The sequence below is a fragment of the Zingiber officinale genome, chromosome 8A, assembly GCF_018446385.1.
Source record: "Zingiber officinale cultivar Zhangliang chromosome 8A, Zo_v1.1, whole genome shotgun sequence".
In the NCBI taxonomy this organism is placed as follows: domain Eukaryota; kingdom Viridiplantae; phylum Streptophyta; class Magnoliopsida; order Zingiberales; family Zingiberaceae; genus Zingiber; species Zingiber officinale.
The window spans coordinates 6418658-6437115 of record NC_056000.1 but is presented as its reverse complement, the minus strand read 5'-3'; the positions used below and the strand labels follow the sequence as shown (position 1 = coordinate 6437115).

The window sequence follows — 18458 nt, the reverse complement described above, 5'->3', positions numbered from 1 at the left end:
AATCCCAGACAAGGCATAACAGACAACAAAAGAGAGAAAAACCAAAAAGATAATAACAAGTAAATGACTACACTAGTAAATTTAACTAATATCTCCTTCTTCCAATGTACATAGTGTCGTTCAAATATTACTGCGTAGCTCCGGCTTATTCTTTGAAAAAGCCTACTTGGTATATCAGAAACACCCATGAAACCCTTTACAGGGCTATTTTTGCCGGTCAAATTGGAACCTCGCCCCGACAAACAAAATACAGGCGTTGCTGCTCTTAAAAATGGGGGATGAGTAAGCGAAATGAGTAAAAAAAAAACTATAAAAATAAAAACTTTACAATTGCCACTAGTATTGTGAGTAGGGCCTGCTGAAGCGTCTTTGCCACCAAGGTTTTGTCTCACCGTAGCCTGTACACTGTTCATCCCCTTCCTCTGTACTGAAAAGCGTCTGGTCAGAGCAGTCAAGAGTTGCTCCACATGCTGCGTTATATGATTGGCAAGCAGAGTGGCACACGCGAAGCCTGTTGCCTCCATCGTCACACCGTTGGATTGAGATCTGTGACAGGAAAAGACAGTCAAACTAAAATTTCCAGTGCCATTGATAAACAAAAACGAGCAAGCGCCAAGAAGATGGATTATTGGCAGTTACTAATACTGGACAGTAACTGTATTGAATTAAATTGAAGAGTTTAGCAGTAGGCAAGGCACAGTAAGTACGGGTGTTAAAAATGATATATCAAGTCTGTTTTTAAGAGCAAATGCATATCTGAATCAACAGGTTTAATGGACTCTTCCTTTTTGAAACTACTGGTAGCCTAATAGAATTTATTAAAATCCTTGTTCAACAGCATAGAACTAAAAAAAAATTTAACATTTTTCAGGTCCAAAGAAAAAGCGATACCCACCCAGCAGGCGAGTCGTTTTGCGGCAGCTGCACAGTAGCCATTGTCCAGAATACTAAGAAGAGTCCGTCCGCCTGGCATTAATCTGTTGTAGTTAGGCATTACTGTTGCTGCTTCTAGCTGCTGCACTATGCTGGGTTCATTCGGTGCACAGTGTTGTCCAAAAATGTTCCGAGCTAGCACATCACTGCAGATAGAGAGGCTTGGCAGCAATCTCGTGCTCTTCTGACAAGTATAACCTGCATAATCCGAACAGCGGAACTCACAGACGCCATTGTCACAGACTCCTCCATGCAAACTGCACTGCTCATCACATACAGCTGCAAAAACATGCATTGGCGATTCAGTTATTATATTCACTCACTACATCTACCATGGTTTTGAAAAATAATATGTGCCATCACAAATATGGATGAATTCAAAATAGATCACAATGATCAAACTAAGAGGAAGGAACACAGTGAGTGTCTAGAATGACATACAAAATGATGAGTACAATAATACATAAATTTTCTCTTATATGGATCAATACTAGTGAAGTTTTTTGTAAAATGGTTTAGTGATATAGATAAACCCTAGTAATTGTAAGCATTCACCCTTTTAATATTTCTATGTATTTTGATATTTATTATATGTTTTATCCATTATAACTGTATCATTTATGTAATTGGTAGATCAATCATTTAAACAATATCTGGCATGCCTTATTTTTCTTTCATACGGATTACTTAGGTTAATGATTTTGATATAAAATATTATGGATGTAAACTTAGACATTACACTGTACAAGTAACTGGGATATCCATAGAAGTATTCTTAGATGTTTGTTTAATATGAACTGCATGTGTTGGTTTCTGCATTAGTATACCATTATAGGCTATGTTGGTTTATGCATTAGCATACAACATATAGGCTAAGTATTCTAGCATTGCCCCCATGTGCTTTTTGAAACCATGTTCTCTATTAAAGGCATCAGCAACTAGTTTTGAAATGCAGTAGAATTCAGGATCATAAAATAAATACCTGTAGAGCAGTCAATTCCAGTCCACCCACTTTTGCACACACAAATGCCATCTGGATGGCACATGCCCTGTCCACTACACTTCCTTGGACATGATTCTGCACACGAGCACTGTTCATTAAGTGAAAAGTATGGACAGAGTAAAATTTGTTAACAATTAATTAGCATTAACAAGTACTAAGGATATCATGATCTTGTGACCACAATAGTGTACAGGGCAACAGAAGCAGCTGTATTTTAACCAAAAAGCCCAAGAAGAAGCATCAGATTGCTCCAGAGCATTAGTGCATGACAATGAAACATGACTATTAAGCATAAGTTTTGTAATGTTGTATAATTGACTCACTAAGCTTAGGGAGGAATATTGTAGATATTCAGTAAAACATATTCAATTAATTGCCTCAGAAGAAGTTGCATATTTAATTAATTGAAGTTAGGGTGGGATACTGTACACATTCGGTAGAAAATAAGTGGCAATGATATTCTACATTACTTCCAAAAGGTACTTATTCAGCTTTTCAAAATTATGAGATGGGATTTGCATAACTAGTCTCAAAGTTCTCTCTCAAACTTGGGAACAGACAAGCATGGTTAACAGGAAAAACACAATTCAGTCATTTGACAACTACAGCTTAATCATACAGTTGTAAAGCATTTCTCTTGAATAAATATAAAGTAAACATGAGAAATATCCTTGGTATGGATGTCAAGACATTGCAGTATGTGGTTCAGATGGACACAATTGTAAGTAAACATGAGAAATATCCTTGGTATGGATGTCAAGACATTGCAGTATGTGATTCAGATGGACACAAAAGTAAGTAAACATGAGAAATATCCTTGGTATGGATGTCAAGGCATTGCAGTATGTGATTCAGATGGATTAGCCAATTAAACTCCTAGTAACTGGATGAGGAAAAGGACATAACCATGTAAAACCTACTTTTGCTGCAGTCATTGCCATGAAACCCTAGAAAGCACTGGCACTTCCCATCAATGCAATCACCATTAAAACTACAAGAGTTGTAACACTGTCCATTTACATTCAGATGGCTGCATAACTCGTGATGTGGAGGGCATATCAGCTCACCTGCAACATCAAGTTTGAATATAATTGTCCATAAACATTATTATATGGATTGATTAAGCACAGAAAAGAATTTTACCATGAAAATCAGGAAACTGAACAGGACCACCAGCTTCAGGGCACATCTTCCAGATACCATCCACAGCAACCTAGACAAACAAACAAAACAAAAGAACTAGATTTTTTTTATTTTTTGCAAATGATAAAAAACAGGTTATATGTCGTATGGGAACATCAACAAACAAATAACACATATGATAATTATTTAAACAAGTTTGTTGAACAAAAAAATCATTGCGGGAACCATGCTGATGTTAATAAAATAAAGCAAATATTGGAGGGATTTATACCACTGAACAAAACCATGTATAATAATGATGCTAATACTGGGAATTGCATCAACAAAAGGAACTACGTATACCTAAATATGCAAAAAGACCAACAAGCAATATATTAAGATAACAAAGAACATATAGCTACAGCTCACCCTCTGCTACTTTGATTTGTCTTCGAGCCGTACTCCCAACCAAACAATACATTAATGCACTTAAATGAGTCCATAACACAGGAAGTATAACATATCGGTGTTCCATATCTTTACTGCTCTTCCAAAAATGGTAGAATATGCAATATAAAGAATCAAACAAAAGAATGGAAATGAAAATAAAAGAAAGAATATGCAATATAAAGAATCATCTACCTCTAAAGAATTGTTGCTGCATCTATGTTGATAACAGCCATTTTCCTGGGTCATAGATCCCCTAATGAAGCCTGTACACACCAATGAAGATGCCATACATCTGACGAGTATGTAGCATATTAGAAGATGAAAAAAAAAACTCAAAGTATAAGTTTACCTACTGCTTCAAAGTTAAAATGCTTCAATCATATATCTCTTATACAATTGTTTTGATGCACTTGCTTACCTAACCACTTCCCAATAAGAAAAATAACAAGCAACTAAATATTGGTTAATTGTTTGTCATCTTACCTGGAGTTAAATCCTCGGACTTCACCTAACATCTTGTCTGATGCTCTTGCACTAGTGCTGTCTGTACATGAACCATCAGAATAAGCAACAAAATAGGTACAATAGTCTGCCAAAGATGATTGCCCACCTGCATTAAAGTGGTAAGTGTAAAAGCCACAGAAAAACATAATACTGAAGCTTGTACTACATGTTATATATTAAAGGATTAATTTGGTTTATAATGACAAAATAAAGTCATTCACAAAGGGAAGTTGGCCACACTATATCCGAAAGTAAACACCATGTGGATCTATTATGCTATGTATAAATCAATTCTCTTCAAGTTTTATATTTCAGTGCACAACAGAAGTTGTGAGACAAGATCCATGTCATGACTAATTGGTAATTTAGTTATTATATGAGACAATGAAAGATAAAGAACATCATTTAGAGACAAGATCAAAATTTCATAGAATCCAACCATACCTTTATTAGCCTGTGGGAAATATTGAGCCCATTTTGGCAAGTCACCATTATAACTAACAATAGGACAGTACCCTTCCGCTTCCCGATTGTATGTACAACCAGACAACTGTGTAGAGTTGCAATGATATGCCCCTTTCCAATGGTTGCAAGGAGATGTAATAAATTCAGTTCCTTGGTTCCAACCCCAATCAAGCCATTCTGCCATGCTATAATTAGCCTGGTACCATCCACTATCCTCTAAGAGAGCCAATGTCATCTGTGAAACTACAGATTTTGTGTCAACCGATCCTGTCATAATTTCATTCATCATAAGCCTTTTCTCCCAGTGAGAACCTGCCATATATTTTAGCATCATTGGAACACCACTTTAGTGGTATCAAATGGAAACTAACAGTACTCATGAACAAAAAAGCACCTGATGTACCACGACCACCTCCATCTTCCAACTCCAAACCAGTGAAGTTTTCAGAAAATGCCTGGCATAACATGAAAATTGTACTGTGAGAGAATGCATAATCTTAAATTTCAGATAACTAAACTGATTCTCAAAACTTCAGCTTACACCATAATGATATCTAGCACGCATAATAACTCGAGGTAGGACAACATGTGTGACCATGCGCCCAATCTTCTCATCCGTAATTTGTATAGTGACCTAAAAACCAGACAGGGAGTCATGGATATCAAAGGTAGAGAGCTGCTGGTACAGGCTAACAGAATAGGTTTAAAATTATTAACAGCTGCAAGAAAAGTACACCTGCTTATGCCTTCTTTTTCTCTCATCGCGGAAATGTGCAAAGGCATGAGGATCGAAACCCAAGACATGAATAACCTAAGAAGTCAGATTCCCATCAGTTACCAAGCATATGGCGTAAACCTCTTTAGTGGAGCACCTACCAACCTCATGCATCAATGTAGCCAAAAGCAATGCTTCTGCATCAGCAGTTAAATGACGAGGTGCCACATTTACATGGCCTACAAAATGCATAAAGTTAAGAATAAAAATAGATAAATAGAATAATTTCAGACAATCACTAAGAAGTTTGTGGATGACAATTGAATTGTTGCATAAATAGCACCTGCAATTGCACGACCCCACTGATCTCTCTCACATGCTACTGCCCAAGCAAGAGTGTTGCCAGTTGTGGGTCTGGTAGTTACTAAGAGAACCAGATCTGCCTCAGCAACACCATCTGCATTGTATAGAGCAACTGAAGACAGGACACCTAAACTGAAACGAAGCCATATATAGAACTTTGAGGATAGATACCTTCAATATATTCACGGGGAATTTGCACCCCACCATCCTGTCCGCATGCGGAATATCCACTTAACCGCAAATTCCCCTTGACAGGTTCAATAGCTAAAGCTCTTTTAAACCACTGTGCAGTTTGGTCAAGTGCCTATTTAAGATTTTAATGAACAAAAATAATTAAACATTAATTCCAAAATGGAAATTTGAGTATAGCTACCAGTATTTAGAATGAAATAGTGCCCAAGTTCAAACTAAGAAGGGGTCAAATGAATGGAATATACAAAGATGTTAGTTTTGAATAGGTTTCAACCATTTTCAAGCAGGTTACATATCATTGAATTTTACTACTACATTCTAGATTTCCAATTTTAATATATAAATGGATGTGCAGATTCTTGTTTAGCTTGACAATAGAATTTTGAATTTTAATTTCAAAGAAAACTTTGGGAAAGTGACCATGAGTTAAAAAATGTTCATTTCATTATTTTTCTTTCCTTAAAGGGTATCCTATTTCACCATTATGCTTGCAATGCTATGATTTGTGTGCGTGTGTGTGTGACCAATGAGATCTGGTCTATCATTTTGGAGTTATATAATATGTGTGTGTGAGTCGAGCAATTTTGAGTTTTATTGCCATTTTTCAATAAAAATGGAAACAGTATCTACATTAAAATCTTATGATGGCATAAAATAAAAGGCATCTTATAAAAATAATGAAATAATAGATAGGAGAAATCTCAGAAACTTTCATATGGTACAGAGATAGATATAGATTACCCACAACAATCTCTTGTATTCCACTTACGCTCATAATTTGATAATTCATCCAAAACAAAATAATATGTGGAGCAAATAAAAACAAAGCCTAGAATATTTATTTAATATAAATCTCATAAACTTGGGATGAAATTGTCCAATAAATGTTATCCAACATTGATTGCTAAATCTTAAGGATCCTAATGCAAACTTGAATTTAAGTTCTAACAATATTACACTTTGTGAAAATTTATTTTGATATATCTAGGAGAACAAGTTAATTTTGTTAGTTTTGATTTGATAATTTTGATAATTAGAGGATATGAGATTTGTTCAAAGTTTGATTGAGCCATCTTAGGATAGGATCACTCTTTCCAACAATATTTAATTTATTTCCAATTTTATTTGAGTTGGAATCATTAAAAGGGATATTAGTCCCCATGTTAATCATCTTTTGCTTAATAAATTTCCTCTTCATGAGTTCTGTTATGTGAATGAAACTATTTATTTCTCAATATGAGATTACTTATTCTTGTGTTGCACCAAATTCACACTAGTGAAATAATAATACAAATCTCATGAGTTGCCGATTCAAATAGTTTTTTAAGCAAGCATTAAATCCTCAGAAAGTTGATCATTTCTTATTTTGACATCTAGACGAGCAAGATGTAGTTAAAAAAAAAAGCATCTCTCATTGTAAGAACAAGCATGCTTGCTTTTCTCCAACAAGGAGACCACTTGGTGGTATGCCACATTCAATAAGACGTTTTCTATGGTTTGAAATGACATTAAAACCAACAGAATGTATTGTCTTTTATCAACCTACTATTTTGCCTTGATGTAGTTTCCATCTAATTTTATTAGTATGCATATTGAACATGATAAGAGAAGTGACCCTTAATTAAATAATCCGACCATGTGAGTCAAGAAAACAACATAATATGGGTAGGCTCAACAGGATGACAATCATCAGACTTCAGATGTGGGGCTAAACCAAGATGTCATCATGTTCACTGGTTACCTGTTGACATCCATGTCAAGGCCCAAATTCTATACACTAAAACATTTAGTATTGGCATGTCTATCCAATGGCAATTGCCAGATCTCCAATTACAAGTAGCCCATTCCTTTGCCCAAAACTAACACTAGATTCCTTCAAATATGAATTCTAATAACTTAACCTAATAAGAGAACCTAAAGATTAATTAATAGCACGAGGCATGTGAGATGTGAATAGAATGTATAAGCTCAGGAAAAAATTAGCAGGCTTATAGAGGCCAATGAACCATACAACTAACCCATCAGTTACTATATGAGCACCACTAGGGTATCATGTTAATTTTGGTTCACAATCCATCATAATTGCCATAAAGAATGTTGGACAATTGACTAAAAGTGTTCAAACCATCATAGTAGCTATATGGCTAGGTTGAAGTTCAAGATGGCATCAAATTGCATCTTATGTCTTCCGGAATGAAACTCCTAAAGTTTAGTGAACATCTTATGAAGTAGCTAAAACAATACCTTCTGAAGACGTTTCTTTTTGTCCTCCCCTGGAATATCCTCGAAAGTGCAGTTGTACCAACAATCTGCAAATACTGGTTGATCTCTTAGCGAATTGCACAAGGGAATCCTAGGAATTGATGCTGCAGGAGGTTCACCATGCTGACAATACCAGAGAAGACTAATTTATGCCAAAAAAACTGAAGGCCTGATTGCACAGTTGGAAAATAATATACTTGATACGAATTACCTTTACCAAGTCTCCAACATTTCGACAATCTCTGTCGGAAGTATGCCCAACAGCGTCATAGTTTAGAAGTATACGGATAGGCTGTTTTGCATTCTTTTGTGCTGAAGATGATGCAGAGATGTCAAGCAAAGTTCTTCCGCGATGTACATCTGAATCTGACATACTGGACTCACGATAAACTTGAGGAGTAACCGAGTATTCTTTCCTCCCAGGTTGCCGCCTCTGATGCAGTATGTCATCATGGATGCATGAATGGGTGCGATAAGCATCTTTCTCCCAAATTTCAGAATGTTGTCCAAGCTGAGGCTTTCTGTCTTGAGGTGCTGCACCAGTGCCACCAATACTCACCAGGAGCAACACTATCTGTAAAGCAGGGTAGTAGATACATTGTATGATTTCGTGTTTGGCAAAAATTATCTTAAAGACCACGCACGTATTGGAAAAAAAACGAATATTAAGCATGTGAAAAGGAAGGTATCCAAGATACCAAAAGGATCGCACTGCAGACTCTCAACAGAGTTGAGTGATCCGATAAAAAATAATAATAAAGATAATTTCTCCCAAAGGATAAGGAAGCCGATTAAGCTTCAGCAGAAACAATACGAGAAAATCAGGAGGGTAAAGGATATCAATACGATCTACAAACGAAACAGCTTGCTGTAACCGAAGTCACTCTGATCAGATACTGCGAGCGGACTTAAACTATCCAGGGAGACAGTTTCTTTCCCACAAAAACAATCAGTTAAACCCAAACCCAACCAATCCCTTCCACACCGCATTGACAAATTTCTCCAGGATCACGAAGCAAGTCAAACAGGCTGCCCCAATTCTCAATACGACAAGTTTGTCTGCTATCCTTCTCGCCCACAGTGTAAAAAGTTCCCTAGAACTTCAGTAATCTCAGAGATCAAGTGACCAAACTAGTGTACCTGAAGCGCCACGACCAACCCACGAAATGCAGCAACCCCACGAGGAAGCGAAGGCTTCACCTCCATATATCGACTCAAAAATTACAAGAGCAACTTCCATCAAAACTCCAAGAGGTCGCCCATCCACACCGCCGACGACGACAGGCGGCGCTCCGCCGCCCTCACCAAAAGGAGCTACTACTTATCCTTTTCTGCAAAAATCACGAAATTCCAAATGTCTTACTGATACCGAATCGGATCGCCATTACGAGCAGCGACGGTGTCCGAGGTCGAAATGTAACGGGCGTCGGTCGGAACTCGGGAGCGGAGAGGGGAGGGAGGTTTAGGGGAAGGTCATAGGAGATGGTCCGCTGTAGCCCTCAACTCGCAAAAAAAACAAGCAAGCAATTATTTTACCAAGTCGCCAACTTATTATCCACTAGGAAAAATAAATATATTTCATCAATCTCATAACACGTTTTAATAATCATAACGGACCGCTACGATGCTATTGAGCTGTTATCCCATTACTCATTATATTAGGTGGTTAATTATTAAATTTTTATAAGATTAATTTAATCATTTGAAAATTAATAGATTCAAATAGTTAAATACATATTGTTTATAAAAAAATAATAATATTGTCACGCGTAGAGATCTCCTTGTATATGTTTTTTTGGACCAAGGAAGAATGATATAAATTACATCGGATAGTAGCGACGATTCAATCGTGATTGATTATGATCTCTCTCTAAGTTTATCGTCCCCTGGTTATAGTTTGAGTCGGGACGGGTGGTCGGAGGCCGTCTGAAAATCGTTGATGGTGGGCAAGTTATCAAGTTGTTGGTCTCCGAGCGAGGATGACCTTCGGGTGACCTCCAGCCATCCGCTCCGACCCAAAATATAACCTAAGGGCCAGTAAACTCAGAGAGGGATCGCAATCAATTGCGGTCGGATCACCATCACGATCTGACTATAATTCCATATGATTCATCTTTTGATCCATAAAAAATATGAATAGGGGTCGGGATTTGACATCATCACATTATTTATAATAATTTATTGCTCCATCGTAAAGCTAAAACTCCCCTAGCCTTCGGCAGTTTGCCGAGGGTAACATCCAGTTTAAGGTTATAAGGGGGCATTTAGTTGATGAGTTTAGGAATGAGAGAATAGAATAATAGTAAAAGATAATGTTTATATTATAGATTTGAGAATAAAAATTTAAGAATAATTTCTAAATTTATAAAAATTATCTAAACTCATATAACTAGATAAATTTCAATTTTATTCTCATTTTAATTTCATCTTACTATTAGACTCATACTCAACTCTATTATTTAATCAAACGTCATCTAATTTTACCCATTAATAATAATATTCTATTAAGCAATCCATTTTGTTGACTTGCTCCAGGAAAGTTATTCATTAAATGCTCAACAAACATATATAGGCGAAATGGGCTCCATGAAAGTTAAGTGTCTGTAAGCTAGTGGTACACGTACTAAAAACGTTTAATCATCTCATTACAAAATTATTTTTAATTTTTTTTCTTCCTTTCAAAAAGCAAGGCACAGTAACTGGAGAAATAGAAGAAGAATAAAAGATTCGACAGATCATAAGCTACAATGGCTCCAGGTTAGGACATTTAGGTGGGGTAAGGAAAGAGATGGTGGACAAATTTCTTCCATCCCCAAAGGCCAAAACCTTCCAAGGAAAACAAACCACCTGTTCGTGCTTATTATAAACCTTTGTCGTTAACAAATTTTTGGTGGGTGGAGTGAAGTTCACATAGTTGAACAAATCTCACTTGGGTCAGTAGCTATGATGGCATATTATTTGACATCTGGCAGAACGAAAGGCAGCTTTAAGTAATGAGGAAGTAAGTTCGCTCACCTGAAATGAATTACCAACACCTAGTTTCTTCGCCTAAACTTCTAATTGGTTTGACACATGCAGCTGCTCGATTGACACATGCAAAGTTCAGCTGCCAGTCGCCTCATATGATCTTTTATGAAACAAGCAGGGATTTGCTTAAAAGGTGCGTACTGCAGCAAATTGCTCAAAATGAACATCACAATGGCAAGGGCATTGTGGCCTTTAATATGTTATTTCATCAAAAGCAGATGCTGAGGAAGGAATGGGTGTTTGTCGCCTCGCCAACTTTGCCAGAATGGATGCATGGTACTGAAAATTGTGTAAAGGACTGAAACTTTTCGTGTTTAATTATGGGCGAGAATTTAGGCCATCCATAGAAGAATCCAAGAGGAAACGGAGGAGAAGTTTACTCTTTTGGATCCGCCCTACAAGTTAAAAGTAGTGTGGATGCATAATTGTGTATTGGAGTAGTTGACAGTGTGGACCACCGAGAAGAAGAGGACAAAGAAAAGCCAAGAGATTCGCGTTATACCAATGAAATTCAGACGGTCAATTCTCGCAAAACCAACTTCGGTACTATAGGAGATGATGAAAATTATGGTTGGGACAGCCACCAAAAGTTGGAAAACGAAACCCATGGCTCGTTACCTTTTGCAACTGAACTCGGTTCGACTGAAGTTTAAACTTCGAATAAATATTAATTGTAAAAGAAGGTAGCGAAATGGAGCCAATTCACATAATTAATTGTATTTTTTGTTGTCAACCTAACTGTGAATGATTAAAAATGTTCTTAGACTATCTCTGTAAAAATCAAATCAACTTTGTTTACATTTTTACTAATTTTTTACACGTAAGGTGATTAGTTAATTGCTAGTATTTTTAAAATAGAATTACGTGCATATATATATATATATATATATATATATATATATATATATATATATATATATATATTTTGATCCTGTCCGAACGCTGAATCAACGGACGCTGGGCACGTGGCGCTCTCCTAGCTGATGACGTGGATCTCCGACCGGTCGCCCGAGTATCCGGCGAACCTGCAAAGAAGTTGGGCCGGGAAGGGGTTCCCGGCGACGACCCTCCGACGCTCAAGTCAGACAAGTGGACAGCAAAGAGGTGGCTTCGAAAATGCAAGAATGCGTGCTCGCGTGAATGCGTACCTCCGGTGAAGAATGAGGCCCCTTATATAGAGCTGGGAAGATGCTCCCGCACACATACCGAGGCGAATACATATCCTCTAACCATGCCTCAGTATGGGTATGTCAGAAGAGCTTACCTGACGTCATACTGCTACAGTCCGAACACATCTCTGATGGGACAGCGGAACCCTCTGTCATAAGATCCTGCGTATGGCCTAGTCGTTGAGCATACTCGCTGTCAGAGGATGTTCCCTTGTCCATTTGTCTGTTCTTACCCTATGCCGAGCGTCCGGCCGGTCGGCAGTCCCCTCACGTCCGGCCGGTCGGCAGTCCCCTCACGTCCAGCCGGTCGTATGTGCTAGTCCGCTCGGGAGATTCCCGGTCGTGTGCTCTGCTGACTGTCCACAATAAATGCTGCCCTATGACTCCGGCCGAGCAGACTATCCGCTCGGCCAGTCGACCCTGTTCAATCATGAGCGTCGGAACCCCGACTCCCCGTCGGGGTGTCTTTGTTTCCTCTCGGGCTCATTCAGCCGGTCGCCCCATCTTTATCCGCTCGGCCAAACCTCTGGTTGACCTTTTGCCTTTCACCCTCCACGTAGCGTTGAGTACTGTGAAAAAGGGGGGTCCCCTCTGTTGGAGTGTATACTGAAAGCCTAAGCTTTGTAAACATTCATTATGAATAAAGAATCACATTTGGTCAAATTTTCTACATTTAGTTGTAGTTGTTCAATTAATTTATATTGAAGATAATATAGTATGTGGTGTCACATACAGAAGATGATATTATCAGTACCTTATAAATTATAAACAGTAGCTCACGACCAAAATGGAAAGGAACAAACCATTAGAAGGTCGTAGTGTAATTAGGTATCAGTTTATCTTGACTGTATAATTACACTAGTACACTTAGTGTGTATTGAGTAGGACCATTTGAGGTCGTTTCTTTTATACTGACTTTATAAAGAAACAAAGACCTCGGTTATTATGGAAGTGTGTGCTCTTAATCCTGATATAATAACAAGCACATATATTTGATATTTATTTCTTTAATTTATCAATGGGTGAGGTTTAGTTCGATGAATCAATAAGCTCGATAAGTTGGGAAATGGTATCACTTATAGTGTGTGTTGTTGATTATAGAAGGAAACTGTGTCCTAGAGATACTAGGTTGATAATGTCCCCAAGAGGAGCTCATAAGGATTGTCATGTTAAACCCTGCAGGTGGATTTAGTTCGACATGACGATAAGGTTGAGTGGTACTACTCTTGGACTTAGATATTAATTAAATGAGTTGTCAGTAACTCACTTAATTAGTGGACATTCGATATCTTAAACACAAGGAGACTAACACACTCATAATAAGAAGGAGCCCGAAAATGTAATTTGGGATTGGTGCGGTAGTTCAATGATAGTTCTCTAGTGGAATGAATTATCATTGATAAAATTAAGTTGTGTGTTCGGGGCGAACACGGGATGCTTAATTTTATCGAGAGACCAAAACCAATTCCTCCTCTCGGTCCCTATCGTAGCCTCTTATTTATAGAGTTCTATACCCACCTATACCCACCTTCTATACCCACCCAATAGGGGCCGGCCAAGCTAGCTTGGGAACAAGCTAGGGCCGGCCTAGGTATAAAACAAGCTAGTAGGGCCGGCCAAAATAAAATTAAAAAGAATTTTTAATTTTAATTTTTATTATGTGGAAGAAATAATTTATTAAAGAGAATTTAAATTAAAATTATCTCTCTTGTAAAATTTACAAAAGATTAAAGAAAGAGATTTGATCTCTTTCCTTATTTGTAGATTGGTGAGATATTTTATTTTCTCTTTAAAAATTATTCACATATTGTAAAATTAAAATTATGGAAATTTCTTTTTATTAACCATGTAGAGATTTTTAAAGAGAAATTTTATTTTTTAAAATTTCCGGAAACAAATTAGGAAGTTTTAATTGTTGATTAAAACTTGTCCAATTTGTTCTCCAATGATGTGGCCGGCCATGAGATTGTAATTGGGGAAATTTTATTTTATTTTTTCTCAATTAAATCATGACAAGGAAATTGAGGAAATTTTATTATAATTAAATTTCCTAATTTGCCTAGGCCAAGGAATATAAAAGAAGGGGTGAGGGTGGCTTCATGGAACAACCTCTATTGTTTTCTCTCCCTCTTTTCCTTGGTGTTGTGGCCGGCCATCATCCTCTCCCTCTCTTCCTCTTGTGGTGGCCGAATACTTCATCCCTCTTGGAGTTCTTGTGGTGGCCGGATACTACTTGGAGAAGAAGAAGAAGAAGGAGAGAAAGCTAGCATCTCTTGGAGCTTGGTTAGTATTTTGGTTTTCTTCTTTGGTGAAGTTCTTCCTTTGTGGCCGAACCTTGCTTGGAGGAGAAGAAGGTGGTTGGTGGTTTCTCATCTCGGTAGATCGTTGCCCACACAATGTCCGAGGTTAGAAGAGGAATACGATAGAAGATCAAGAGGTTTTTCTACAAGGTATAACTAGTAATTTTTCTTTCCGCATCATACTAGTTATTTTTGAAAATAAAACCAAATACAAGAGGCTTACGTTCTAGAATTTCGAATATGTTTTTTCGATGCTGTGTTCTTTTGTTTTTCTTTTCCTTGTGATTTGATTGTTCTCTTTGGTTAACCTAAAGTTATTTTAGGAAATTAAATATTAGCTTTCTATAAAAGGTTTTGTCTAGTCGGTGGTGGTTGCTCCCATATCCAAGAAGGTCATGTGCCTCGCCACGTCAGTACTGGGAACCAATTATGGAAATTAATATTTAATGGAATTAATAACTTAAGGAGACTTGGGTCGAACGTGTAAAGTTCCGCAGGAGATCCAAGTCAAAACCTAAAAGAACAAATAGATTAAGTTTTGGATCAAACGTGTTAAGTTCCGCAGACGATCCAAAATTTAATTTAAAAGAACACATGGTAGCTAGGAAAAGGTTCAGACCTTTGTACAAAATTTTTGTACAGTGGAACCTATAGGTTTTCCGAGTAGCAACCAACACCCTCTCCTCATTGTCGGATCACTTGCCTCCCCTTCAAGTCTACTCGAAGAAGGCGATTAGTCCGACTGACTGGACAATTGTTTCGCAGAGCGGCTCATCAAAGAAACCATGCATCCTCCGCTCGGCCTATGTGGTGCTAACTACGGTCTCAGTCAACGCCACCATCCCTCGGATTTCCTCGGGATTCATGCCAATCTCCGTCATTAAGGCCAAGCATGCGCTCTGTGCCTCGAAAAGGCGCTTATTAAATGTTCTCCCGTGGTGGAATGTCACGTGTCATTGTTGTCGTCATCGTACGGCGGCAGCGTCGCAGGCGACGAGACCGAGGCGGTTCGAAATGAACGGTGCGATGCGTGCTCCGGTTCTCGCGACCTGAATCCGACGGCGGAGGTCGCTCGGGCTTCACCCTATAAAGGCTTCGCTTTCTTCCTTCGCCGCATTTCTGCCCTCGCGTGCTCCACAGCTTCTCGCTCTCAGCATTCCGGCGACCTCGTTCTTCTGTTCTCCGACGATCTCCAGCGTTCTTCCTTCGATCTTCCGTCTCTTTATAAGGTTCTCCTTCCTTTCCTCTTCGTTAATCTTGTGTTTTTTGTCTAGTTTTCGTCCTCTACGCACTGTTTCGTCTGCCATCTTCGTTCTTTTATCTTCTGTCTTTCGTCTTTTTTGGTTTTGTCCGCTCGGCCAATGGCTAGCTCCTCCCAACCTCATGACCAAGCTCTCGGCCCGTGGTACACCACCATGGAGTTGCGCTTCGATCGACGCGACACCGATATTCTGATAGATAGTTTTGACATCCCCTCCGACCTTGAAATTATCCTACCTACTTCTTCCGCTCGGCCGAACAAACCGTCGCGCGGAGCTTTTTGTGTCTTCCGCGACCAGTTCACAGCCGGTCTGCGACTTCCAATTCATCCCTTTATCATTGAAGTTTGCACTTATTTCGGCATTCTGCTTGGGAGCCTGGTCCCCAACACTTTCCGCCTTTTATGTGGTGTTGTCGTCCTGTTTAAAATCCACAACATTCCCCTCCGACCGGAGGTATTCTACTATTTCTACTACCCTAAACAGTCCGAGCTGGGCACTTACATGTTCCAGCAGGCTCGGCCCGGCTTAGTTTTCTTCAACAAACTACCCTCTTCCAATAAGCATTGGAAAGAATTTTACTTTTATATTCGCCTTCCCGAGCGGGCCTCCTTCCGAACCCAATGGCAGATCGGACCGCCAACCTCCACCGAGCTGAAGAGATTCAAGACCCGGCCGGACTATCTTCAAGCAGCCAACATGTTAGCCGGCCTAAAGTTCGATATCAACAAGTTCCTTCCGGAAGGGGTCATGTACATATTCGGCCTGAGCCCGATCAGAACCCCTCTCCCGAGCGGCTTCGGTAAGAATCTTACTTGTACCTTTGCCTTAATTGCTAACTGATTTTCTCTTTTTTCCTTTGCAGCGAACATTATCATGGAGTCGGTGATGGCTGGAATTTTGAAGAGGAAGGCGGCAGCGCTCGAGGCCGCGGCTGCAAAAGAGATGGAGGCGCTCGGCATTGAGTCGGTCGGCTCGCATGAAGGGGAGAGCGGAACTCACGAGGAGTCGGCCGCTCAGGCTTCTCTCCCGGAGCCGGCGGCGAGAGCAACTGTTAGCCAAGAGCCTTCCGCCCGGGAGGAAGGCTCCGCTCAGGAAGGAGAGCGGCCTCTCCGACAAAAGAGGCGCCGAGTGGAGACTCCCCTCCGATCGGCCACGTCCGCGGTCCAACCGTCCGAACGGGCCACAGCGGATTCCCGAGGCAAGGCTCCAGCTATGGAGACTATTTCGTCCGATCGGACCCCCTCTCAATTGGATGCGTCCGCGGACCCGCTTGAAGCTGCTCCTATCAGCTCCCTTCCGCCCGCTCCTCGTCAAGTCCATCGCTCAACCATCTTGTCCCAGTTTTCGACGCTGGCCTCCGATCCTTCCCCGGCTTCCGCCCAGACGACGCCCGGTCGACGCCGCACCTTACGCGTCTCCATGCATCTCCCCACTAAGGAATTGATGCCTAAAGCCGATCGGCCAGCGACGCCCGAGCACCTGATCACAATGAAAGGGCCATTAGCTGAAATGTGGGGCGACGCTCGGGCACGCGTTGCTATGATTCCCCTCAGTAATCTGGCCAATAGCCACATGCAACAGGCCACAGGGGTAAGTTTGTTCTCAAGTCCTTTGCGCATTCTCTCCGACCGACTACTAATCAACTTTTCTTTGGTCAGAGATGGGTGGAGGAGATCGTGGTCTCCAACCGTCTGGCGATGGTGGATGAAGAATTGAGAAGACTGAAGGCTGCAGGCGGTCCGCTCGGCTCCCAAGGCCCATCTTACTCTGAGCTGCAGAAAGAGCTCAAGAAGGCCCAAGACTTGTTGGCGGCTGAGCGAAAGAAAACGGCCGATCAGGCCCACACTTTGACCGAGCTCGAGCGACAAGTCAAGACGCTCGACCAAAAAATAAGCCTAGCCACCACTCGGAAAAACACGGCTATCTCCGATCTGGAGAAAAAGAATGTCGAGGCTCGGGGCTTGGAGCAGAAAGTAAAGGAATTGATGGAGCCACTGGCCAACGAGAAGATTGCCCGCTCGGATGAGGTGGCAAAGCTCGAGACTGCTTTACAAGATCACCAGGTAGCCGCCAATGCTTCCCGAGCGGCACTTAAAGAATATCAAGAGGCCGAGACAAGTCGGGTCGCTGCCCTGCGACAGAATTACATCCGCTCGGCTGAATTTTCGGAGAAAGTTTGCGAGCGGATGTACATGACCTTTGAACTTGCCATGAATGCCATGACAGAATATTTGAAGCCCAAAGGGCAACTTCCCGATTCCGCCGTTATCCCCGCTCAGGACCAGGCAACACTCCTCAACAACATCCCGAGCGATCTCTACGAGTATTTAGAATAGGAAGCATATTTGTAATTCGACCGACCGGCCAAAGACTATCTTTTTTTTGTAATTCGGCCGCTCGGCCTTGATGTCTTTAATGCTATCCTTTTACTTGCTTTTTCCCTTTGCTAATCAATACGCATGTCGTCCGCTCGCCTTTTATCACACCTCTCTTGTGTTCGAAAACGATTTTTTGCGAAGTATTTTGCGTAGCTAGTTCTCTCGGATGAATATATCTTGCTTCACAAAGAGGATTTTCGATAGACGTTCGCGCGAAGTACCTTTGGTTCATTGGCCGAACGACCAAACGACTAACAAGCCAACCTCTTTATTGTATTCCGCTCGGAGGGTTTATAGTCGCCGGCTCGACTCT

General features: G+C 40.2%; 1 protein-coding gene across 2 annotated transcripts; it reads right to left on the bottom strand.

Moving 5' to 3' along the window:
- Window positions 1-50: 50 nt before the first annotated feature.
- On the bottom strand, window positions 51-9548 carry LOC122012133 (leishmanolysin-like peptidase). Of its 2 annotated transcripts, XM_042568581.1 has the most exons (18): window positions 9150-9548; window positions 8394-8583; window positions 8221-8321; window positions 7992-8132; window positions 5727-5859; window positions 5536-5649; window positions 5358-5431; window positions 5214-5288; window positions 5019-5111; window positions 4872-4932; window positions 4457-4789; window positions 3992-4118; window positions 3701-3800; window positions 3080-3149; window positions 2857-3003; window positions 1916-2011; window positions 896-1212; window positions 51-546 (listed from the first exon to the last, which is right to left on the bottom strand). In XM_042568581.1, the coding sequence occupies exons 1-18, from the start codon at window positions 9213-9215 to the stop codon at window positions 337-339; spliced, it is 2448 nt and encodes an 815-aa protein (XP_042424515.1). In that variant the 5' UTR covers window positions 9216-9548; the 3' UTR covers window positions 51-336. The 2 variants fall into 2 exon arrangements, with proteins under 2 accessions (XP_042424515.1, XP_042424514.1); XM_042568580.1 differs by having other exon boundaries at window positions 8221-8583; window positions 9150-9547.
- Between the last annotated feature and the right edge of the window lie 8910 nt (window positions 9549-18458).